Source organism: Narcine bancroftii, chromosome 4 (assembly GCF_036971445.1).
Source record: "Narcine bancroftii isolate sNarBan1 chromosome 4, sNarBan1.hap1, whole genome shotgun sequence".
Lineage (NCBI taxonomy): Eukaryota > Metazoa > Chordata > Chondrichthyes > Torpediniformes > Narcinidae > Narcine > Narcine bancroftii.
In genome coordinates this window covers 285,693,611-285,720,383 of record NC_091472.1, presented here as the reverse complement: position 1 = coordinate 285,720,383, position 26,773 = coordinate 285,693,611, and the positions used below count along the sequence as shown (strand labels likewise).

Below are 26,773 nucleotides of genomic sequence, written 5' to 3'. Positions count from 1 at the left end.
CCACACCCCACATTCCCTGTGGCTTCAATTTTCTTTGGTCTTCTTCCCAATTCTGACAAAGGGTTCTTGATCTGGAATGTGAACTCTGAAGGAAGGAAACCGCTGTGGCCTGACCTGCTGGCCAACTCCAGCCTTTTCAAACTTGAAAGTTAACAGTTTCCCTCTCTTCAAATTGTTCCACTTTTTAAAAAATTCTCCAGCTTTTTTTTCATATGAACTAGTGAATGTTTAATTTCACAAGCTGCCTTGTGGAGTTCAAATTGGAAACAGAAAAACGAGGGAACTTGGGGATGGCCCAAATCCAGATCACACTAAATTTTTGAAAGTGAATGCTAATTTTTGAATGCAGTAAATAAAAAAAAGCCGTGATTAAAGGCTAGTTAGCTTTTAGCTGTTGTCCTGCTCGCAGTAAAAGAACGTCAGTAGTCTTTTCGAATGCTTAACGCCAGTGGTTCCCAATCTTTATCTAAGCCACTGACTAACTTAAATATTTAAAGTGGCAACAACCTTTAACAAACCCATGGACCACATTGCTAGGGGTAGGGTGGTGGTGGAAGATGGAGCTGACGAGTTCAAGCTCATTCCTGCCCTGCTGGTAGGAATTTTATTTGCTTTGTTGGAAAAAATCAGAGTTTTTACTTTTTGCTGTGAAATTTACAACTTTGTTTTGCATATTACTAGTTTGCTGTCTCAGTAATATTTGTCTCTGCCGCATTGTCAAGACCCACCAAGAACATACACAAGGACTAAAGGACCACCAGTGGCCCACAGAACACAGGATAAGAAATGCTGCTTTAGATGAGCTGGATATTGGAGATTTAGAGATGGCAAACAGTGCTTGACTCATTCAAATTCTTTAAAAAAATTGGAGATTTAGAGATGGCATTCAGAAGTTTGGAGTTGTATTCCACTTGAGAAAATTACTTACAATTTAAGAGATAAATATCATACATTTTGTGAAATATGGAGCCCATATTGGTATTAAAATTTGAAAGAATCTCAAACATTCCCCTTCTCTTATGGAAAGTGAAGTACTCCTGTTGTGGTTTTCTTGTCTCTCTATTTTTTAAGTTTGTAGGGGGTTGGGGAATTTATAGGAGGTTTTTCTTTCTTTTTTATAAAATATCACAAATACTTGGATTAAGTTTGAAATACTGTGATAGATTTGTTAAGTGGTTTTATATGAAATAAAATATATAAAAAATAATTAAGCTATAAATGAAGATAATGTGGCACTTGCCAAAGGTGCATTTTTTAAGACTTTTAAAATATTTATTTCTTGCATTCTTTGTTATCTCCAGCTCATACAGACAAGAATTGGGCATTATGACAAAGAAATGTGAAATAAGATTTCCATTTTTCACTGGCTAGGCAGGAATTTGTTGGAATCAATTTCTTGTCTGTTTGTTTCATTCTGTGCAGCAAGGACAAAATCAAAACCACTTGGTGGTAAACGAAAAGTGAGTGAAATATTAAAGCAGAATGAGCGCTTCTCTGATGGAGCAGAGATGGTCCATGGTACAGGGAGCCACGTACATAATAACGACTAGAAGCTCTGACAAAGTGAATGGAAAGAATCTGCATCTCTCTGGTAAAACTAAAGGGAGCACAGCACAAAATAGGTCCCACTGCCCACAACATCCATACTGACTTTTCTGCTCATCAACACAAATTCCATTTGCCCTCATCATGATCATCTGCTGCAGTGCCCTGCATATTTAAGTCAGACTAAATGTCTTTTGAATGTTGATTATATCCAATTTCACCATGTACCCTAGCAATGCATTCTAGATATCAAATGCTCTCATTTGATATCTAGAATCCCCTCAGAACCTGCCTCTCACTGTAACCTATTCCCTCTTGTTTTTGACACCCCTACCATATGAAAAGGATTTTGACCATCAACCAATCTGTGCTCCTCAATCTTATATATTTCTACCTCATCACTCTGCGGAAAACAAGCCAACATTCTTAATCTATCTCCATAGTTGAAGTCCTTCAATGCAGACATCATCTCGATGAAGCACCACTATCCTGTGCAGTCACATCCTATATTGTAGTGATCAGAACTGCACACAATATTCTAAGTGTGGCCTAACAGAGGTTTTGTAAAGAGAGGCAAGAAAAAATATGTTCATGAAGGTTTGGACTCAATGCCACAAGGGCAGTAGAGGAAGAAACACCTGATGGCTTGTGGAGCATTTGGATGGGATGGGATGGGAAAGGAGCCCAAACATTGTTCTTAGTTTGGCTGCATGGACACCATTAGATGAATAACCCCACTCCCAACTGTGCCATAAATTCATCGGATTTCATATTTAGGATTAAAAAACCACATTGATTAGAGGAGTTAACCATATTTTACTCACAATTATTCTGAAAATGCAATTGCTTTATCAGAGGTTGCTATACCTTGTGAGATGGGATTAATAAGCAGTTCAATTATTAAATTAAGTGAAAAAGTGCATGGAAAAGTAGACACAAATTAGAAATCAGCTTGCAATAGCAACAGTGGGGTAAATGGTTTGTTTACCTGTTGAACTTCAAGCTATTTTACAAATTAGTGAGAAAAAAACAGAATGAACTTTCTTTGGCTCAGTCAAATTTCCAACAACAATAGATGAGAAATTATATGAATTTTCTCACAGATGAAATGTTTGGGATAAAGTTATTTGCAGGTTTATAATTGAGAGGGTCCTGTCTGGTTATATCATTGTGTAGTATGGGTAGCTGTAAAGTATTGGACCAGAAGTCAATACAGAAAATCATCAGAATGGCCGAGAAGGGGTTTCCCTTTCCTCCGCTGGCTCAAAGAATTAGTGAGAACCTTTTACATCAAGCACACAGCATCTTTACCATCAAGGAGATGTGCAGGAGCATCAAAATCGGAACTGCCAGGCTGGGAAATCGTTTCTTCCCACAGGCTGTGAGATTGATGAAAAGTATCCTGTATCTGAATCAAACATTCCAACAATATGTGTATTCATTTTCTAGTCTATCCTTCTCTATCCATACTTAGAATCATTATGTGTTGTGCACTGTGTGTGCATCGTGGTCTGGAGAAATTGGAACCTCAGGGGTACTGGTAGGATCATCTTTATCTGATGCCTAACTAAATAGACAATGGCTTTGGAGTAGATAGATGTCAACTTTCTTAAAAAAATGCTCTAGCACATAAAACAAAGGAAAATGGTATCATGAATCTCCCTACTTGTCTTTGTGACCAATACAATTATTTATATTATAAACTAAATATAAAATATTTCAACATAATTTCAATTCTAATATTTGTAATTCAAAATACTTTCTACATAGCTTGAGAAATATTATACTTAATTTAAAAATGTTTTGCCTAACTGTATAGGCATTTGTACAATACATGCAGTTTGATATCAACTAATCTGCAACTGAACCATATATCGCTTATGAAATTGGATTAATTTAACTCAGCCAAATGTGAGACAATACTAATAATATTTTAAATACATTAGTTGTTGGCATTTTGTGCATTGTTGAAAAATTATATGCTCTCAGTTCTTATTACTTGTTCCATTTCATAAAAAGATCATTGTAAACAATAAAATCCCTTCAGGACGTTACTCACAAGCTCAGAGAGACATAATGAGCACTTTACCAATCAACCATCATGCTTTCCCCTATCACTATGTTTCCAGTTTAAAGACACTCAGCAGAGTACTTTGTTGGATGTTTTGATAAGTAGAGCCACATGTTTCTTTCACATTAAACAAATGAGAATAAACACAGGTAAAGTAAAAGAAAAAAAAGGCATCACAGAGCAGCAACAATCTTCATTAAACATTTTCGAATAAATGCAACTTTGTTTCGGTGTTAACCACATGTTGATTATGATTGGACGCTGCAGGTAAAGCTTTCTCTTAGCTCTGCTCATTTATCTTTTGCTATGGCTGAGATTAGCAGAACCAAGAAACCAGGAAATAATGAGCACAATTTAAATTCAGTGATGCAATTCCATCTGCTATGTTGGTTCACTTGACATCAGGCCAAAACCCAGCCCTGCCCATAAAACCAGCCACACCCTTTAATTCCCTTTAGAATTCTGCTAACTATAATTGCAGATTTTCATGATGCTCTAAATTAAACTGGTTCTCTTTAAGCACAGGGATGTCAATCAAAAATACTTTAAAATATTGAATGCACAGTATATTTTAGAATTTTTAAATCAAACTCAGCATTATCTAGCAAATGATTCTATAGAGCTTTAAAGTGGATAATATTAAGCTTTTGGCAACAACGCATTCCAGGTGCAATAAAGTGACCACTTCTCAACTAAAGCAAAAATAATAGATCTAATGCACAATCTGCAATAATGGTGCATTTTAGACCACGTCGGCTTTCACATGGTGCAAATTTGCTGATTAAAAACAGGAAGAAATAAAATACATTTGGACTTTTGAACCACAAACCAGAAAATGCTGGAAGTACTTAGCAGGTCAAGCTGCATCTGTGGAGAGAGAAACTTGATATTTCAGGTCAATGATTGGGTGCAGAAACAAATTGCCAATACCAGAAGTTCTGACCAAATCAGTAACCTCAGCTCAGTTAGTCCTTTGAAATAGATGACAGGAGTCATTTGCTGTAACCATTGGGGGTCATGGCTCTGAAGGTTTAATGCACCACAAATTTCAGTTCCTAGTTGAGTGTATATGCAAAAGTGTAGGAAAACAATAAATATATAGCAGTGACTATTAAGTCTATTGTCATCTGATTGTAAAAGAACAACTCAATGAAACAGCATTCTCTGTTCATCAGCGCAAAACTCACGGATATAACACACAATTAGACAAACAATACATATGCAGGACATGTATTCATCAGTACAATCTGGTTGTTCAGCAGTCTCACTACCCATGGGAAAAAGCAGTTCCTCAGTCTGGCGGTGCTGGCTCTGACACTCCTGTATCTCTTTCCCGACAGGAGCATGCTGTGTGCAGGGTGGAATGGGTCCTCAATGACTTTGCGTGCTCTCTTCAGACAATGATCCTAGGAGGGGTGGTGGGGGAGGGAGACTCTCTGCCACTCTTATGGTCCTGTGGATTGACCTCCAATCCATTTCTCTGCAGCAATTGCACCAAACGGTGATGCAGCCGGCCACGACACCCTTAGAAGGAGGTGATAGAGCTCCTATAGGTTGACATAATGGTGGCCAGTAGCCTTGCCCACTTCAGTCTTGTCAGGAAGTGTTGTCACTGTTGTGCCCTTCCTGACAAGTGAGGAGATGTGGAGTGTCCATGAAAGGTCACTAGTTAATTGAACTCCAAGGAACTTGGTGCTCTCCACTCTCTACTACAGATTTGATGATGTGTAGTGGAGGGTGGTCGTTCCTAGTCCTCCTGAAGTCAGTGATCATCTCCTTTATCTTGTCCATGTTGAGAGTCTCTTATCCATGTTGTTGCTCTCACACCATTTCACGAGATTTGCCACCTCTTCTCTGTTGCTGATGACGCCAACGACTGTGTGTCATCTGCAGATTAAATGACACTGTTGGAGCTGGATTTGGCTATGCAGTCGTGGGTCAGTACCGTATACAGGAGCGGGATGAGCACAGAGCCCTGGGGTGATGGTGTTCAATGTTCTGCTACTGATCCTGACAGACTGTGGTCTATCCATTATGTGGTACAGGATCCAGTGACAGAGAGGGATGCTGAGTCCCAGCAATGACAGCCTCTAGGAAATGATTTTATTAAATGCCGAGCTGAAGTTAATGAACAGCAGCCTGGTGTATGAAGCATCATTCTCCAGGTGGGACAGGACAAAGTGAATGGATGAGACTGGAGCATCATCTGCAGAATGGTTTCTCTAGGAGTTGTGCTTCGATCCACCACAAGACGCTCAAAGTATTTCATAATTGGTAGAGGTCAGTGCCACAAGGCAGGAGCCATTGAGCCCTGCTATTGTTGTCTTCTTTGGTACTGGGATGATGGTGGCTGTCTTCAACCCTTCGGCAGTGAGGTGTTGAAGATGTATGTGAAAACGCTCGCCAATTGGACTGTGCAGTCCTTCAGTAGCTGACCAGGTATGTTGTCTTGTCCCACCACCTTGTGTTGGTTCATCTTGGATAGGGTTCTCCTCACCTCAGCTGTAGCTATGTAGGAGTCTTGATCGTTGGGGGGACATGGAGCTTTCTTCGGTGTCATCCTGTTCTTCTCATCAAACCGTGCATAGAAGATGTTCAATCTGTCCATAAGGGAAATGTCATTTTCTTAACTCACAAGTTAAGACTTGTGATCCATTATTGCCTTGACCCCTTGCCATATGTTCCTTGTGTTGCCGGTGGCGCAAAGATCTGTGCGTACATATGCTTTGCCTCCCAGATTAATTATCTTAGTGCCATCCTATGCCCTGTCCTGAAGGCAGCTTCATGAGCTCCAAGAAGGACTTCTGCACCCAATCATGGTTTCTAGTTAGCCCTGGTTGCGAAGAATTTGAGCTCAGTGACATCGTTGCTGATGTAGCCAGTCACTGAGCTCGTGTACTCCTCTATGTTTACGTGACTGTTGTAGGTGGCTGCCCCTGAAACAGCTCCAATCCATGGTCTCAAGGCAGTCTTGAAGCACTGCTGTGGCTCCCCCCCACCCCAGCTGCATCCTGATCTTTCTGCAAACTGCTCTAGTTTGCTTCACCAGCGGTCTGTACGCCAAGGTTAGCAGGACAGATATGTGATCCGAGTAACCAAGGTGAAGGCAAGTGAACACCTGATCTCTCCTCTGATGGCAGTTGACATGCTGTTGAAACAGTGGTAAGATCATTTTCAGGACGACATGATTGAAACCGCAACAATCATGTTGGGACATCTGGGCTTCGCAGATGGCACCATATAACTCCTTCATGGCTTCACCCTCATTAGCCAAAGGCTAATTATTAAGTGCCCAAGAATTCCCTGGCCAGGTCGAAGGGTCTGCATTTCACCAGGAGGCACTCCATCTCTGCTGAGCAGAAGATCTTCACAACAGAGACATTAGTACACCAGTTCTCATTGATGTAAATGCATGGTCCCCTTCCTTGACTCTTGCCAGAAGAGGCAACATCCCTGTCTGCCCTGAAGGAGATAAGGACATCCAGATGGATTGCTAAGACTGGAATGGAGCTCTGGAGCCATGTTTCTGTAATCACCAGAGCACAGCAGCTCATATTGAAATATTTGAGATATTTGTGCACCAGGGGAGGGGGGAGTGGGGAAGGAAGGTGGGGGGGGGGGGGGAAGGAGGAGAGTGGGGGATGGGAGGAAGGATAGAGGAGGGACTGGAGGAAGGAAGGAGGGATTAAGAAGGAGGGAGGGGAGAATGGGAGGATGGAAGGAGAAAGTAACTCAAAGTGGAAAATTCAATTTTCACATAATTGTGATCATTCCTCAGGTGGAATATGCACTCTTTTTGTATCATGTCAGGTGCTTTCTCTGCCCTCCTCCCTCTCCACTGTGTAAATGTTAAATGATATGATTTTGCTGTGTATGGCAAGTTTTGTTTTTAAAATGTGGGAAGTGTACATGGATCTATATGTAGAATTACCCAATGATACATCGTTCTTTCACTTCACTCTAAAGCCAATATCCAAATTACTTCTCTCTCTCAAACTAAGATGTGCAATTATACTTACTTGAGTCCAGGAATATCCAATAAATTTGTTAATCCTGTCCAGTTGATTTCTAGCACCTGGTATAAAACAGAAAATATTTTAAATTCCACCAAGTGTTATATCAAATTATATTTTAACATTGTTTATTCACCTTGAAATTTTAAAATAACATTGGGCACATTTGGAAAAAGTGAATCTTTACCACAAATACACTTTTATTGGAATATTTTATTTGTTTCCATACATATATTAATATCCAGATACAAAGGACAATATTCATATAGATCAAATCAATTATAAATGTAACATGTTGTTACGTACCCCCCTAAACTCCAACCAAACCCCTCCCCCAAATAAAAAAGAAAAAAATGATAGAAAAAAAAAATCAAAGGAGGAAAGAAAAAAAACCTGATAACCAAAATATCACCTCCATTCAGACAGCTTTGCCTTGCAATATTATTCATTTACTTATCCCAAGGAGTGAACAAGATTCCATAAATTAAGTATGGGCACCAAATTTTCAAAAAAAGTATATTTATTCCTTCAATTGTATATAATCTCAAGAGATATACAACTATGTATTTCTGCATGCCATCTTTCTAGTCCTCAATGCGTATCCAATTTCCATATCACTGCTATATATTTTCTTGCAACTGCTAGTGCAATTTTCACAAATTCTTTTTGATAAAAATTAAATTTCAATTTTGGTCTTATTATTGGGTAATATTTCAAAGATCACTGGATCTTGTGGAAATTTAACTCATGACTTGTTCTGGAAAGGTTCCTAATTCTGTCCAAAATGGCCTCAATTTTGAACATGACCATGTAGAATGCAAAAAGGTGCTTCTCTTTTGACTGCACCTAAAACATTTATCTGATAGATCAGATTTCAATCTATTTAATTATCGTGGAGTAAGATACATTTGATGTAAAAAATTATACTGAACCAATCTATATCCAACATTTATTGTATTTATCATAATTCCAACCAATTGTTCTCCCCAGTACTTACACTTAAATCTGTTTCCCATCTCTCTAGATCTATGAATTTCCTGCTTTTGAGTTCCCTTTTGCAATAATATGTACATGGCAGAAATAAATTTCTTAATAGATCTGTTGCAAATGAAGGTTTCTATTTCATTCCTTTCAGGTAATAATGTTGTTGGACCTAGTTTATCTCATAAATATGCTTTTATGATAATAACAAAATATTGTATTATTTTGTATTCTGTATTTATTTTTTAATTGATCAAATGACATTAAATTTCCTCCTTTATAACAATCTGCTATATTTCTAATTCCTTTAGAGAACCAAATATTAAAAAGTTGATTAGTCATTGTAAATGGGATAAGTCTATTTTGAGTCAAAGGCATTTTAATGAGCACAGAGTTCCTCATTCCCATTTCATTATTTGATTTATTCCATATATTAATCAGATGCTTCAACAGCAGTGTATTCCTGTCTCCAGATATTAATCTCGGTTCCTATTTATATAGAAAATCTTCTGGCATCCTCTCTCCTATCTTATCCATGCTGATTTCACTCCCTCTGCTAAAAGAAATTTCATTTGTTTAGGGTCAAAATAATTTTTTTAATTTGGAAGTTGTAGACCTCCTAATTTATATTTCCATGTTAATTTTTCTCTCGACAAAACTCTTGATATCTTGCCTTTCCAAAGAAATTTTCTTACATATTTATTTAATTCCTCAAAAAATTCTGTGGAAGAGATATAGGCAATGTTTGAAAAAGATATTGCACATTTGGGAATACATTCATTTTTATACAATTAACTCTTCCCAATAGTGTTATTTGTGTGTTTTTTTTTTAAAAGACAACAATGTTAGAAAAATCTCAAAAAATTTCACATAAATTAACATAATTACTCAACCTTGTGGTCATTTGCACTGCATGTCTCAAGTTCCTCTGCATGTTAGTGCCTGTGCTTTTAGATGGAGCAATGTAGCCTGAGTCATCAGCAGGACATTGAATTCATGAGGTGAGTTTTGTGGTGCAATTTAGACTGCAGGTTTCCCCCGAAAAGTAGTAGGGGTCCTGCAGGATAAATTGTGATGCAGGAATTGACTAAAAATTCCTGCACTTTCCTTTTTAAGACTGCTCATGTAATGTAGTCTAAAAACTCTAACGGGTAATTCTCCATTCATTAAAAAAAAATCTTCCATCAATTTTCTTAAGTATAGTTCAATTTAAATATATTATTTAAATTATTATCTACTCGCATCCCTAAATATTTTATTCCATTTGTCGGCCATTTAAAATGGATGTCTCATTTACATTGAGTATAGTCACCTCTAATAAGAGGCATAATCTTACTTTAATCCCAATTTACTTTATAAACAAATAATGTTCCATATTCTTTTAGCCTTAAATATAATTTATGCAATGAGCCTTCCCATTCTGTCAAATAAATTATTACATTATCTGCAAATAAATTCATCTTATATTCCTCTCTAATACCATTAAAACCTTTGACATCAGAATCAGTTCTGCTAAAATAAATAAAGCTGGAGATAATGGGCACCCTTGTCTGCTAGATCTAGTTAAATGAAAAGGCGTAGACTTTTGTCACAACTTTAGCCTTTGGTCCATTATATAAAGCTTTAATCCAATTTGAAAATATTGGTTCCAACCACAACATTTCAAGTACTTTAAATTAAAAAAATACCATTCTACTCTGTCAAACATTTTTACCGCAACTAAAGCCATTGCTACACTTAGCTCTCCTCTCTTTTGTGCCAAGTGTATTAAACTCAATAATCTAGCCACATTTTTAAAATATATAAACAAAACCAATCAGGTCCATATTTACTAATTTTGGTAAATAATTTGCCAACCTATTCACTAATATCTTTGCTACTATTTTATAATCTGCATTCAATAATGAAATTGGTCTGTATTATGGTGGTTTTAAAGGATCTCCATATTTTGTTGGTATTACAGTTATTATTGTCATATTAAAATATTCGGTAAGGTACACATTTCAGCCGCCTGTCCTAATACCTCTACAAATGGAAGGAATTAAAATAAATCCTTAAACTCTTTTTAAAATTCAGACAGGAAACCATCCTCTCCTGGAGATTTATTACTTTGTAATGAGCTCAGTGCTTCCCTAACCTCCATTGAAGTGAAAGGGGCAGCCAATTCTCTCTGCTCTTCCAAATTTATTTGTGACAAAAAATTATCTATTTTATTATCAGTATAATTTAAATATTCTTAATTGATATAATTTTATATAAAAGTTTGAAATTTTAATCGATTTCTGGAGGTTTATAAATAATTATGCTGAGATCATTTTTAGTTGGAATAATAGTTCTCGATACTTTTTCTGTTTTTAAGTGCCATGCAAGAACCTTATGTGCACTTTCACCCAATTCAGAATACTTCTGTTTAGTTCTTATTAGCGTTTTTTCTATTGCATATGTTTTTAAAAGTATTAAATGAAGCTTTTTATTAATAAGCCTTCTTTATTTGTCTTCATTTACTTGTCACTGTAGGTCCTTTTCTAAATTCATTATCTGTCTCCAATTGTTCTACTTCTTTCATATAATCCTTCTTAATTTTAAAAATATAACTTATTTTATGACCTTGTAAATATGCTTTCTTTATGTCCCATAAAATAAATTGATTTGTAACTGAGATAGAAATGGTTTCAAAAAAATTCTGTCTTCTAATAAATTCACAGAAATCTTTCCCTTTTTAATAACAAAGAATTGAACCTGCACTTGTTAACTGATTCTTCTCTATAGGATATTATTATTTTTAACAAAGGAGAATGATCAGATAAAATTCTTGCCTTATAATCAGCTTGTTGAATTCTACTTTGAAGTTGCGATATTAAAAACAAATAGGTTCTAGAGTAAAAATTGTGCCTATTTGAATAAAAAGTTATCTCTTTCTCTTGGATGAATTCTTCTCCATGCATCTATTACATTTAAATCATTCATTAAAAATCATGTAGGTTTGGCTGCTTTTGTCCTTATTATTGCTCTTGTTGATCCAGCTAAAACTGGATCTAAACAAAAATTGAAATCTCCACCTATTAATATATTTTCATGTGCATTTGCTAAATTTAAAGATGTTTCTCGTATAAGTTTTTCATAATCTACATTTGGTGCATATATATTCATAAGTGTCCAGTATTCTGAAAAAAATTGATAATATACCATAACATGTACTCCTGCAGGATCAGTAATTACATTTTGTATTTTAAACCTGAAGATACTCATTTATTAAAGTTGCTATTCCCCTTTTGAATTAAATGAAGAAACCACAATATATCCCACCCAATCTCTTTTTAACTTTTGATGTTCTTCATCAATTAAATTAGTTTCTTGCAGAATTTTAATTTTCTTGATATGTGCCAACATCCTCTTCCTTTTCTCCATTCTATGTTAATGCTAAAACTTCAATTATTCAATACTTTACTCATTGATTTAAAAAAAAATTCAATTGCAGACATCTCTCCTCCGCACACCTTGGTATCTTTTTAAAAACTCTTATACCAAGGCATATCCATCCAGATAGAAAAGAAATAAAAAAAATAACAACAAAAAATTTCCTATTAAAATTGTTTGAATAATACACAAAATTAGCCCCCTCTATTTTACGGGTTATGGCCCAAGCCACAAATACACACATGATTCGATAGAAGTCAGTCAATATCCCTCAACAACCTCCACCCCCCTCCCAACACCCGAAAGTTCACCATTATTCCAAGTGAATTTCAAACTCTTGCTTGTTGTATCATCCCCACTCACCTTCTTGGTGAATAATCAGTAATATCAGGATTAAAAAAAACAACCTTATTTCCATGATATTCCATTGCACTCTTGATATCTTGCTTTGCTGCTAATTCTAATACTTTCTCTCTAACTTGATACCAAAAAAAAACTTTATCAATATAGACCGTGGTTTTTGATCTGGCAATGGTCGGGATCTTAAAGCCCCGTCCACTCTATTTTAATAACAACTTGAAATCATTTTGTCCAAGAACTTCAGAGATCCAACAATGTAAAAAGGTTATTATCCCCTTTTTCACCTTCTTTAAGACCAATAGTTTTGATTTTGTTTCTTCTACTGAAATTCTCTATCAGAACCACTTTTTCACACAATTGTTTATTCACAGCAGCAGTTGAATTCTCCATTTTATCTATTCTATCTTGAACCATTTCCACTCCAAATCCAACATTTTTAACTCTTTCCTCCATATCTTCAAATCTTTTTTTGCATTGTATGCATTATATAATCATAGTATTTCTCAGCTTTTTCATCTGATTTTTTTAATGCTCAATCTCACTTGTTTCAGCTCTTTCATTAATATTAATGCTTCTGTACTTAACCTGTGTTTTACTTGCATTTTAAATTTGCTAATTCCTTTAGTAGCAGACATTTCTTCTTCCTCCTCTTGATTCTCTTCATCATTGGCCTGAAGTTCAGCCACATATTCTTCTTCTGTAGGCAGCGTTTCAAAAGGGCTACCTTGTCCAAGGACTCCTTCATATTCTTGATCTGCACATGCCTGTCTGCTCATGCACATGCTACAGCGCTTCTTCTTCCTCTTCAACATCTCTCCGTAACTGCAGCTGTGATGGCGCTGCTCCTCTTGAACATTCCTAAGAGTTCCTAGGTGCTCTACAAAACAGATGCCTGGACTACACTTGGCAGCCTCCTTTACAGTGGCAAAATCAAGCTTAGGCCTGGTGACCATTTTGTGGCATACTTTCGCCCCGTCCACGACAGCCATTTTCAACCATCAGTCGGCTAGGAGCTCGTACCACAGCGCCCAGATCCATCTGTGAGGTAGGGCTTGGTGCGCTCCTGATAGGCCAGCGATGTTTTTGTCCCCCTTTTAGGTGACATTAAGAAAATGTTTCCTGCCTACTCTTAAACTGTTTTCAATACTTTGGTTTCAGTCTCTTTGCCAATTTTACAGTTTAAAAAAAATTGTCAGGAGAGCCAGCTTTTTACTTCCTGACACTACCTCATCACATGACATCCACAACAAATACACAAGTGAAGAGAAAGATATTTTAACTGAATCAGGACAAACGTTCCCCACTTCCATTTGATTTTTCGGTTATTGAACAGATTTCGCCTGGCTCCCATTTCCCCATGCAGCTCAGGCGATCATGCAATCTGTTCACTGCCTTGGAAAAAAACAGCCAACATATTTAAATCATCCTGGCCCAAACACACATTTTCACCCTCCTCTCATCCGGAAGAAGATTCACATGAGAGAGAACACCACAAGATTGGAAAGCAGTTCCTTTCTCCTGTCATAGACTCCTGTACAAATTTTACACAAGTCAAATAATGCGGCCTTTGTTCATTTCTAACTGATCTCTCTCTGTAACCCTGCTCTCTGTACTGTTATGGTTGTACCACATATGGGTGGACTTGCTGGACTGCTTTCAGACACCCTTTCTCATTGTACGTTGGTATGTGACAATAAAGGGCTACTAAATTTATCTCTTTTAATCCACATTCTAGACAGTAAAAGATTGGACATTGCAAGGACGGTGAGAATAAATTGTGACAAAAAAAAGCAAATTCTCCCTGGAACTGCATGTTGACAACCAGAAGAGTTCCTAAGTGCTCTACAAAACAGATGCCTGGACTATACTTAGCAGCCTCCTTTACAGTGGCAAAATCAAGCTTAGGTCAGGTGACCATTTTGTGGCATACGACAGCCATTTTCAACTATCAGTTGAAAACCCCCACCCCCTCTCCCCTCCCCCCCCCTTCCTACCACATGGACAATCTTTCTTCTCCCCTCTCAGTTCTGACACAGGATCTCGAGCTGAAATATCAGAGTTGCTGCTTGACTCACCAAATTCTTCCAGAGATCTGGGTTTTTTTTTGGCAAAAGCATTCATTTCATTGCAAGCAAAAAAATCTAGGCCAATGAATTACTTTTTATTACCTCAATAAACTGCAACCGTGCAGCAACTATATAGTGCAGAAAAGAAAAATTAAGTGCACTTTACTGCAGAAGCAAATAAAAAATATAGTTCCATTCAACTCAAGGGATGTTGAAAGGTGACTGAAAACCAGATCATCAAGTTTCTGATCAAGCCACTTTATCTTGTGAAGAAAGGTGGGTCTCTGCTAACCACACAACAGCCAGGGAGTGGGAAGGTAATATTGTAATATAATTATAGATCATTAATTTCAACTGAAAGCAGCACAAAATATCATGCCATGGCAAATATCTTTTCAAAACCTTTAAATGCGATTATAAAGGGCAGGACATACATTGCAAGACCCTACACTTCTGAGAATGTGGCAAGATTAAGGCAGAATATTTTATTGCTTCTTCAGCACTCATATTTCCATAGCTGATGTGAGATGTTCAATGGATGATCAAAATGTAAATAATGGCACCTGCACTGGATGAGACTTCAAAGAAAGCCCATCCACAAGAGCACAACCCCAAGTGTAACTTCAGAAATAGTAAATGAACAATACTCAAAACTGCTATTATGAACATCCATTTGGCTAGATAAATTTATAAAAGATCATATTAATGCATTTAATAAATGAGACATTTTTAGGGGAAAATCAATGGGTTTCCTTCAGCAAAACAGAATAAGCTGAAATAATTTTCAGATGCAATATGTAATAATCACTTCTGAAATCACCACTAATCACTCGTAATTATTTGGCTGTAAAGGAATGACATAATTTTAATAAGGACATCAATTTGCAATAGAACATTAAAAATAAAGGCAAAACCGAATAGAAAAGGTCTCATACTGGTCGGCGAAGGAAGAACAGAGTCACAGCTTCAACCAGCGGCATCTGACTGCAGAGAGGTTCCAAAATCACTCGGAGAGTACCATGTAGCTGCAAACACAAACATGTGTTTTAGCAAGTGCCCACTTCAAAGACCCTTATTTTCTAATAGGTAACCTCACTGAAGTTTGCAAGCAGGCTAAACAAAGCAGTCCAACAGTTAGAGTGGCAAAGAGCTGAGCTCTAGATTAGATCAATTTCACCACATGGAATACAAATTTCATTATTCTGCTCATTCAAATCTCTCAAGGTTAAACAAATGGAGTAATTGGACATTAAGGTAATAATAAAGTTGTTTGTAATGAAGAGAAGCTGCTAACTTCTGTTATCAAAATAATTCTGTAATGATACTAAAGTAATTAAAAAATTGCATCTGTAATAATCATCATCGTTGGTGAAACAAATGAATCACAACAAATTATTTTTTAAAAATTGCAGTCAAGTAGCAGACAGTGCTTGTGAAGATGCATTGGCTGCCATTTCTTCCTTGGCACAGAGCCTGGCAAAGTAGAAATATTCACCCAGATTTGCAGAGTTCCACTTGTTAGCAATTTCCAGGCATGTGTGTGAATACATCCCAACTTGCTGATGGCTATTTGCTTCTTCTCCTTCCCCCATGATGCCAAAACACTCAACTCCTCATGGAGTTGGGCAAACAATATGATTTGGGCAAACAACACAATTAGCACGCACAAAATCTGACTTTAATTTTGTAAATTATGACTCAATCATAGAGTCGTATGGTGTGGATACAAGGGCCACTGTATCCATATTCACCATCCCAAGCAACCATTTACACTAATCCCATTTTTGATCTGGTCCAGTGAGTTCTCCTGAGATTTCAATGGCTGCAACAGACTGGATGGCAAAATATTTTCAGTAATACTGAGTTTCTCCAAGCTTTTATTTAAATATTCCAATTACTGATAATTATTTAAACTTTTTTAAAAAATGTTGATTTTATATAGCCAATTAATTTATTATTGTTTTTCCTGTCAATGCTTTGGCAGTGTCTTGCAGATTTTAGTGGGCAATCTTTTTTTTACCACTCCCTTAGCTCTCATGATGACATTTCCATTGTGACAGACACAGTCTTTGAGATGAGCCAACAGACTCATTTCATAGAGTCACTGGGGAAAGGGCATTTGTACAGATATTGCCAGCAGGAAGATGGGTAGTTAAAGTAAGAGTTTACAGATGCTGTCGTGGAGTCCAATGCACAAATGTGCTGGAGAAACTTTCGACACCATTACTTAGCTTTATGTTGATTTTGTCTTTTTTGGGTACTTCACTTCTTAGTGGGGAATTACTAATTGTATTTTTTGGTGATGATTATGTTGCTCTTTAAACAAACAGGGCACCACTACACTTACATTCACTAGTTGGAGGCTCTAGATCCGCAAGATCATTTCAAAAATGTATTAGAGGTGGCCCGCCCTGCAGTGAGAGCCGATGCTGTTTTTTGGTAATGTCACCCCCACCATCTTCCCCCTTCATTGCACATCCTTCCCCATTGTAACACGAGAAATTGTAACACGAGAACTCTGTCGATGTCATCAGCCGGCAAGCCAGTTGGAAGGCTCCCCGCACAACCAGTCACTTCTCCCACCTGTCGAGCGGTGTGGCGGATGGGCGAGTGCCTGTAATTTCCTGTTGGCGCGACGGGCATGGCAGGCTGCGCACGGCCCCCGGGCAGCGCGAGCCCCGCGCGACTGGCACCTGACGGCCCTTCCACAGCGCGAGCGCACTTCTCCCGGTCACCACGGCCTTCAGCGCTTGCACCCGCGTGGACCCCAGGGACGGCTGGTTCGGCCCTGCACGTGAAGAGAGACGGTGGCTGTCCGCAAAGGCTGATCGGCAGCGCGCTGGGCCTGAGTGGGTGGGTAAGCAGGGGTGGGCAGAGGGTGTAGGTGAGGAGTAATGGGCAGGGGAAGTTATGGTGGTGCGAGGGGCAGTTAGAGGGAGGGATAAGTAGAAGGAGGGGTGGATAGGGAAGAGGTAAAAGGTGAGGGGCAGGGCGAGTAGTGGAGGGGTGATTAGAGGGTGAGAGACGGGTAGAGGCAGGAACAGGTTGAGGGGAGATGCAGTAGAGGGGCGTGTATAGGATGGGGTGGGTAGAGGCAGAGCGAGTGGAGTGAGGGGTGAGTAGATGTTGGGTAAAGGACTGGTCAGGTAGAGGGATGGTGGGTCGAGGGTGAATAGAGGCCTAGAGCCTGAGGAGTGAGCAGGAAATGCTGAGTCCTGATGCAGGCCAAAATGGACATAGCCTGTGAATGCTGACTACATCTCCACAGGGACCAAATATGTTTCCCTCAGGTCAAGCAAAGGGTGAACTTGAGCTACCTACTCCTGACCTGTAACATTATCCTCCTAAAGTTATATCCTAAAGTTTAACATTACATATGTTGAAAGAAGAGAAAACATGCAGATGTTGTTGAAAATTTTCAATAAATATTTAGTTCGGCCCTTGACTTAGTCCAAGTTTTAATTTTGGCCCTCTGTGAATTTGAGTTTGACACCCCTGCTCTAGATGTTCAGAGCTATGATCTTGTTTATTTTAAAAGACATACAGCATGTAACTAGCACCTATGGTCCACGAGCCCGGGCCACCCAGTTTACACCCAATTCTACACCTCCTGGTATGTTTTGAACAGTCAGAGGCATCTATAGCCCTGGGGAAAACCCAGGCAGTCACTGGGAGAATGTATCAACTCCTCACAGACAGCTCGGGATTCGAACCCCATTTCCGATCACTGGTGCTGTAAAGGTATTGCGCTAACTGTTGCGCCATTTTCCTTTCTGCATTTGTTACCCAACTTATGGACCTGCTTCTAGCATTTTCTGAATCAGGTTTCTATCACTTCTTCTTGATTTTTGCTTTAAGTATCAACTTTGGAATCTCAATATGGACAGGATGTTTTGAGGGAGTCCTAGTGCATGCATGTTAGGGAAAGCCAGAGAGCAGAAAAGTAGAGGCCTACAGCAGAGGCTGCACAGGAACGAAAGTCACAACTGAGGACCCTGTTAATGCCCTGGCCCGAGAAATATTGAGACTTATGGTGGGTGGTTTGGTGTGAACCCACAGATAATGGGGAGAAGGTGAGGTCATAAGTGAGGAGTGGAATCAGGAGAGATGGAAGAGTGCAAGAATTTCTCAGTGGATTTGAATGGATGGGATTGAATGAAAAAAAATGAATGAGGCACAACTCAGAGGATATCCAATGGATGTTTTGCCCAAAGGTCTGAGTGTAATCTTTGGCTCCAATTAAAAGCTAAACACTATCTACTAGTTACACATTTCCCTTCAGGTCTTCTCTTTGGCTTGGCTTCGCGGACGAAGATTTATGGAGGGGTAAATGTCCACGTCAGCTGCAGGCTCGTTTGTGGCTGAAAAGTCCGATGCAGGACAGGCAGATACGGTTGCAGCGGTTGCAAGGGAAAATTGGTTGGTTGGGGTTGGGTGTTGGGTTTTTCCTGAGGTGGGCTCTGCGTTCTTCTTCAAAGGAAGTTGCTGCCCGCCGAACTGTGAGGCGCCAAGATGCACGGTTTGAGGCAATATCAGCCCACTGGCAGTGGTCAATGTGGTAGGCACCAAAAGATTTTTTTAGGCAGTCCTTGTACCTCTTCTTTGGTGCACCTCTGTCACGGTGGCCAGTGGAGAGCTCGCCATATAACATGATCTTGGGAAGGCGATGGTCCTCCATTCTGGAGACGTTACCTACCCAGCGCAGTTGGATCTTCAGCAGCGTGGATTCGATGCTGTCGGCCTCTGCCATCTCAAGTACTTTGATGTTGGAGATGAAGTCGCTCCAATGAATGTTGAGGATGGAGCGGAGACAACGCTGGTGGAAGCATTCTAGGAGCCGTAGGTGATCCCGGTAGAGGACCCATGATTCGGAGCTGAACAGGAGTGTGGGTATGACAACGGCTCTGTATACGCTTATCTTTGTGAGGTGTTCAGTTGGTTGTTTTTCCAGACTCTTTTGTGTAGTCTTCCAAAGGCGCTATTTGTCTTGGCGAGTCTGTTGTCCATCTCATTGTCGATCCTTGCATCTGATGAAATGGTGCAGCCGAGATAGGTAAACTGGTTGACCGTTTTGAGTTTTGTGTGCCCGATGGAGATGTGGGGGGACTGGTAGTCATGGTGGGGAGCTGGCTGATGGAGGACCTCAGTTTTCTTCAGGCTGACTTCCAGGCCAAACATTTTGGCAGTTTCCGCAAAACAGGACGTCAAGCGCTGAAGAGCTGGCTCTGAATGGGCAACTAAAGCGGCATCGTCTGCAAAGAGTAGTTCACGGACAAGTTGCTCTTGTGTCTTGGTGTGAGCTTGCAGGCATCTCAGATTGAAGAGACTGCCATCGTGCGGTACCGGATGTAAACAGCGTCTTCATTGTTGAGGTCTTTCATGGCTTGTTTCAGCATTAGTTACCCATTTCCCTTCAGGTATCTATCACTAATAAACGCATGTAGTCACCATTAATTTTAATAGCTGTGAATTTCTTATGAATAGAATCTTTGGACTTTGGTCAAAATTATTGTGAGTTGCTATTAGATTTCCCTGACTTATCAACTTTTCTTTTCCTAAATCTACTTCTGTTCAACTATAGAGTTTAATATTACCTTCAATATGATTTTCTTTCTACATTTCTTATCAAATCTGCTGAGTATTTTAGTTTGTGGTATCAATAAAATTAAACCTGCTACACAAATTAACCAGGACCCTGGGGTGCACAGAGGCGTCAGTAGAACTGGAATTACTTCTGGATTTGTTGGATTAAGCAGAAGACAGAGGTCTAACTTACATTTCAAGAGGTGCCTTGATGAAGGGATCAAGCCCGAAATGTTGGTTATGTGTCTTTATCTTTGCTTATACGAAGAAACACAGTTTGACCTGATGAGTTTCTCCAGCATTGTGTTTTTACATCAAACACGGTGTCTGCAGACTTGCATGTTCTACATGCATATTTAAAGTGGTGATTGATCTGACTCAAGGGTAAAGAAAGGCTTGTAGGCTTTTAGTTATATTTATGCCATTGAAAGATCTCAAAGTGCTTTAGAATGAAGGGGATCAAAGAGAAATACATTTTGCTGTAGTTGACAAATTAAGGATAAACTGAATCAGTTTAAGTTAAGCTTTTGAAACAACATCAAGAAAAATGAATAATTCCTTGCACAAACATGGAGAGTCACAGAAATACAAGGGCAAAAGCCATTTAGATGAACATTTGAATTTTTGATAAATGAAGAGTAAATTTTTCTTTCTGATCCTCCAAATTCCCCCCTTAGTTTGCAAAATGAATTACTCTCAAACTAGAACATACTCAAAGAGGGAGAGAATTCCAAGGAATTGCAACTATCTGTTGAAAGAATGGTAATTTCAGGCACAAAAGTGAACATTCTATCTTGAGACTATCCAGATCAGAATTCTGCACATTTTAGTGAAATTATCTCTTATAATCCATCTTCAATGAGTTGAGGTTATCTTGCTCTCTCCTTAGAGAAAAATTCTTTATTTCTTGAATCAGTTTGTGTAATCTATGCTATCCTACCTTCAATACTAATATCATAGAATCACACAGCATAGAAAAGTGCATTCTCAATTATCAAACATGCATTTACACAAATCCTTCTCTAACTCCATTTCATCTCTCCACATTTTTTTTTTAGACATACAGCCCATGAGTCCATGCTGCCCAATTCATACCCAGTTAACCTACTCCCCCAGTAAATTTTGAACAGTGGGAGGAAACTGGAGCCCCAGGGAAAACCCACACAGACATGGGGAGAAGGTACAAACTCCTTACAGACTGAAGGATTCAAACCCGGTCCCCACTACTGGCGCTGTAACGGCACTGCGCTAACCGCTACACCAACCATGGTGCCCCTCTCTCAGATTCTAGTGCACAATACTCTAAGGTCAATCTAGTTGGTAATTTACAGCATCTTATTAACCTACCAACTAGCTCTTTGGAATGTGGAAGCAATCATAATATCCAGGGAGAACATGCAAACTCCATTCAATCAGTATCAGAGCTCTGGATTAGGAGAGAACAAGCAACGGGGCTCTTGTGAGTAGGAGAATAGAGGGTAGAATATTATGTGGTATACAGGAGTGATAAGACTTAGCTCTATACCCATATTTCCACACAGCAATCTAGAGTTCTGAAGGACAGGAAATTTATCTCCCCAAAGTTTGAAACTTTGGGTAATGAGATATCTTCACAAAGATCACCCATTTTACAATCATTTGAAAAGTAGAATTGATTGAGAAAACCATGTAGGGATTAAAGAGAGAGGGGAGAAACAGCGAGAGGAAATTTCATATACATACAGGAATTGTGGAATAATTTATCGATGGAACCAAAAATAAAAAAAAATCCCCACCTACCTGAATTCCCTTTAGACCAGCTTTACATATTTTCTTCACCTCCACATTAATTTCACAATCACCCATGTAGCTGGAACAGAAACAACATTTCAAATGAAATTCACTCGGTCAATACCATTGAGAGCACAGCAGCAACATTGCAGCAAACTATTGTAAACAGCTGTTTATTATTATTCTAATTTACAGATAACTGCTGAGTTTTACAAAGTGCCTGTTTATACTCAAGGCAACTGCAGCTCGCTCTCACCACACGTCTCTGCAAAATTCATCAGAAATTTACAATTTCTACAAACATCAATTGATTTTAAAAAACCATGTAGCGGTCGGTGTATGGTAACCTCTGCAGACGTTCAGAGAAAACAATGGTTGGGTGAGGCTCAAGAGAAAAAGTGTATTCACTCTGATTTACCTCCAACCGCTGCAGTGAATTTTGTATTCCAAAAATAAATAACTAGTTTACATTTTCTTGTGTGAAGAATGAAAGCACGGAGTACACGTTGTTTTGATTCTATTCTATTCTCTGGTTGGTAACAAGTACCTAGGCAGTGAAATTAAATTATGCAAGGAAGCACACTTGGTGCTCATTATTGAAAGAAAAACAAATTACATGCACGTTTTAATCAAATGGGATTTTTTTTTTGGCAGTCCCTTGGATTATTCACATCCACTGCAGTTCTTTGTGATCTGAGGTGGTTGATGAGACCAATCTGGATTACACTCACTAAAGATGGAGATCGATGATGTTCAATGGGATGGGTGGTTGAGTAATTTGGTAAATGATTCACTTCCTCCACTATTTATATTGGTCTTCACTCCACTCCTGAAAATATGGGACCAAGGTTTTTAATCTTCACCCTCCGTTTTAAGCGTTCATGGGCCGAGGATTCCTTCATATCTGTGGGGATGCTATATTTTTCCATGTAATGATCTCCTCCTATAGTGGATGGCCTATTTCAGGAATCTGGTAACAGGAACGCGATTGGCACAGCCTACCTGATAGATTCAACAGAATTGAGCCTCATTTCAGGGAACGTTGCTCATGTATTTTGGATTTGGATTTTTTTTATTTTTTTTAAAAAGGGGCCAACATTTGTCCAGTATTTTTCTTAGTAACTGCATCATGTCTAAAAAGCATACACGAAAATCACTGCTGCCTGACTGGGTGAGTCTTGATCTTCAAATTGTGTTTTCATCAGATAAACCTCAGCTTTGGAAAACTCTAATCACTGGCATCTGCCACCACTGAAAGTTAATTCCTAATGAGGCTGTGTATGAGAAGCTGGCCACATTTAAAGGTAAAGGTTCCATTATTGTCATATAATAGTACATGCAGAATGCAACGTACATGAAATTCTTTAACTTTGTCTACCATAAGGCAGACAGAGCCAACATTTTGTCCAGCGTCCTTAACAGAAATCTACAGCACCTAGTGTTCCTAGGCCATCTCCCTTCCAAGAACTAACCAGTCTCTTGGATACTTAGCACATTCAGACTATTTGATTGAATATTGTCACAGACCTTCATTGCAGGTAGGTTTGATTAGAGAACAGGGAGCAGGTTAGTAGAGGGTTATTTGTTTTGTGGTCGTTAAATGAAAAAGCCCATTGCACTCTTTTGCATATTTCAGTACATGATTTGATGACGACTGGAAGCTCAGTTTCAGAACATACTCACAAGCAAATATTGACTGGGTGTTGGGCTAAAATTGGTTCTGGGGAGGAGGCAATTTAGGCTAGTCACTTTCCCATTTGTCCCTAAGATCAGCTTCTTTCCAGTGGGAGGTGAGAAGTAGCATTGCAGTAAGAATGATTACAAAAGTACTGAGGTGCAATACAGCCTGAATAGAAATTAAACTTATAGACTCATTGGTTAAGATTGTGGCTTATAGGCAATCAAAGAGATCAAAGAAGATAGAAACAAATTTCTGAAGACAGCTAAACTTATCAAGGATGACTCAACCAATTGAAACATGCTAAATCATAAAAACCCATATTGATGCTGCTCCGTGTCTTTTTTTGGAGTACAGTTCTACAACCTTCATGCATCTTGTTCAAATTGTCTTAGATCAGCGGTTCTCAACCAAGGTGGTATGTGAGTGGGAAGGGAAGGCTGAGAACCACTGCTCTAGACTCAATTGTCACTGAAATATTTTGCTTGAAAAAAATTGTCATTGGCCCATTTCCTTTGGAGTTGTGCAATTGTGCACATAACGAGTCAATTAGGTACAATTAAAACTGGTTTTCAAACCTTTTCTTTCCACCCACTCACCACTTTAAGCAAACCCCTTACTAATCACAGAGCACCGATGTCATAGAGATTACTTAAAGTGGTATGTGAGTGGAAAGAAAAATGAAAACCACCGTCTTAGAAGTTAAATTTAATTAGATGCTTTTTTTCCCCCCTCCAGTACAATTTTCCACCTATTTACATCCTGGATTAAGAATCATGGCAAGACCTATTTTCTCCTTCAGGACTTTAATTTAATCCTACCCTTGAATATAATATGGGCAGGTCTGGCGAGTTACAAAAACATCTAATCCACATTTAAGCAATTTCTAGAAATCCAGTGCCATACTTATAACAATTGTATCCTTCAGATTTTTTTTGTAATGTGCAAAGATTGCATACAATATTTCAACCACAATGTTTGTTTTATTACTTTTATTCTTAGTGCAGAAATTTCTAATGCACTCACCTAGAGGTGAAGAAATGTGAACAAACTGGTTCCACCAATTTACTATTGATGACTCATTGTAATTTACAATTAATTATGTTTGTTCCATTTATTTGACCTGCATTTTAATTCTGATGTCCAGCTCACAGTAATTTTTCCAGTAATGTATGTTTTAACGCAAACGTGTACAATCCACAGTTTTGTTTTCCCCTCAATGTTTTATAGCAATGTTCTATTGGAGGGAAATTAATCTGTTCCGATAATCTCAAAAATATATTTGGTCAATTTGTGATTTACCAATTAAATGACATTTTTGAGCAAATATATATTTTTAAGCCATGAGACTGGCTGTAAGGCCATCAGAACAGGCAATATGATAAACAAGTACATATTATATTGGAGGGAGGAGGAAGCGGGAGAGGAAATTCAAGCAATGTTATGTACAAAAGTATCAGTTGCAAAGACACCTACCTATCTGTTTCTTGAACTCTGCATGCACGTGCTACAGGGTTGAGTATTTCCATCTTTTTTCAGTTTTAATTTCAGATTTCCAGCATCTGCAGGCTTGCGCTTTTCAAATACTTTGAAGATGGAAGTTTCTTGCAACTTAATGTCCTTAATTCAAACTTGGCTGGCTCCCTGTCTCAGACTGACTAAATTATGATGATACAAATTCCACTGCAGATGAAAAATCCAGAACTAAAAACTTTCTAAACACCCACCTTATTAAAGATCGACTTAATGCTCATTTGCAAATTATGTGAGGCTACATAATATTGGTTTGCTTGCTAGATAACGCTATACTCAATGGTAACAAATTGCAAAGAAATCTGTTGTAATTATACATTTTCAATCTTATCTAAATTAGTTTAATCCATCCCACTCTTATTAACCATTTCAAGCCATGTTTAATACGCAAATTTTGATTTTTAAAATTAAAAGAATGAAGGCTTTGAATAACTTCCCCGCAACAAAGCCATTTTAAATAAAATTAATGCACAAGAGTTTGATTTCACATGCAAAAAATCTACATTGAAATGTTATTACATTGATTTTCTTTCCTTAATACTGGTCTTTTATTTTTTTGGTGAAAAGTGATGCTCCCTGGGAGAAGTGTATTTTTGCTCTCTCATTCCTATTGCTTTGCCAAGCAAATTTGGTGCAATCAAACCACTAAGTAATGATCTTCAAAATCTTTTAAACATCATTTTTTCAGCAAAATACACAAAATATTGTTCCTGACCAACATAAAGTGGAGTTCTCAAAAAAATGTACTAAGCGGTAATTTCAGATTAATCTGTTTAGCACTGAAAAACTAGAGGTCGAGCACATGGAGTTCAACTTGCACAAAGCTATTATGATCTTTAAAAAAAAAATGTACTTTCGGTTTTAACTAATTATTTAAACATTTTATGAGAGTAATTTTTTTAAAATTTTCTGCATTGTAATTGCAGTGTCTGTTCACCAGGGTGATCGTATCAAATAACAGAGACCAAACAGCGCCCATCCACAGCTTCAGTCAGGAGTATCACCAAAGCCAACATGTTTTTTAATTGAACAAGATCCCTTTGCTGCTCACCTTAAAAACCAACATCTACATTTAATTTGCATGAGGGTATATCATCAATATTTGGTGGCAAAATAAGGAATCATGCTTAATGAATGACTTCAAAAGGACAAATACTGGTCAGCAAAAAAGGTGAACCAATTTAATATTCATTTTAAAAATAAAAGTTGAGCAATTTCTCAGAACCTATCTTCACCTGGTAACATTAGCAAACAATCCCAAAGTGATCAAAGTAATTTACATACAACACCCATGAAATATTACAAATGTTTCCACTTTCTCAATATTTTGTTGAAAGAATTTATTGTCTTGAGGTTAAACGTCAACTTGCAAAACTGGTTATCAAGGTCACGCACCATTCAGCTGTGAATGTATTCCTTACGTTGCGGGGAAGTTTCTTTAGCCAAAGCCTGGTGAACCTCTGGAATTTGCTACCGTTGGCAACTGTGGAGGCCAGGTTGCTGGGTGTATTTAAGGCAGCGACTGATAGGTATCTGAACACTCATGGCATCAAAAGTTATGAGGAGAAGGCAGGGGAGAGGGGATGATTGAGATCAGCTCATGATGGAATAGTGGTCACTTTTGATGGGCTGAATGGCTTACTTCTGCTCCAATATTTTTATGGGTTTATAAGAAAAACACATGTAATTAGTTATTAACTCACATTATGATCATGGTTGCAGGCCATTATGAAGTAACACATGCTAAAGCAACACT

The 26,773-nt window shown here is 38.3% G+C and overlaps 1 protein-coding gene across 1 annotated transcript in view; it reads right to left on the bottom strand.

Moving 5' to 3' along the window:
- Nucleotides 1–26,773, bottom strand: part of LOC138762050 (extended synaptotagmin-3-like) — a 125,590-nt gene that overhangs the window by 38,983 nt on the left and 59,834 nt on the right. The window contains exons 5-7 of the mRNA XM_069935259.1: nucleotides 21,816–21,885; nucleotides 15,389–15,478; nucleotides 7,636–7,691 (exon numbers count right to left, since the gene is read on the bottom strand). Of these exons, the coding sequence (XP_069791360.1) occupies nucleotides 7,636–7,691; nucleotides 15,389–15,478; nucleotides 21,816–21,885 (216 nt within the window). The remainder of the gene's footprint in view (nucleotides 1–7,635; nucleotides 7,692–15,388; nucleotides 15,479–21,815; nucleotides 21,886–26,773) is intronic.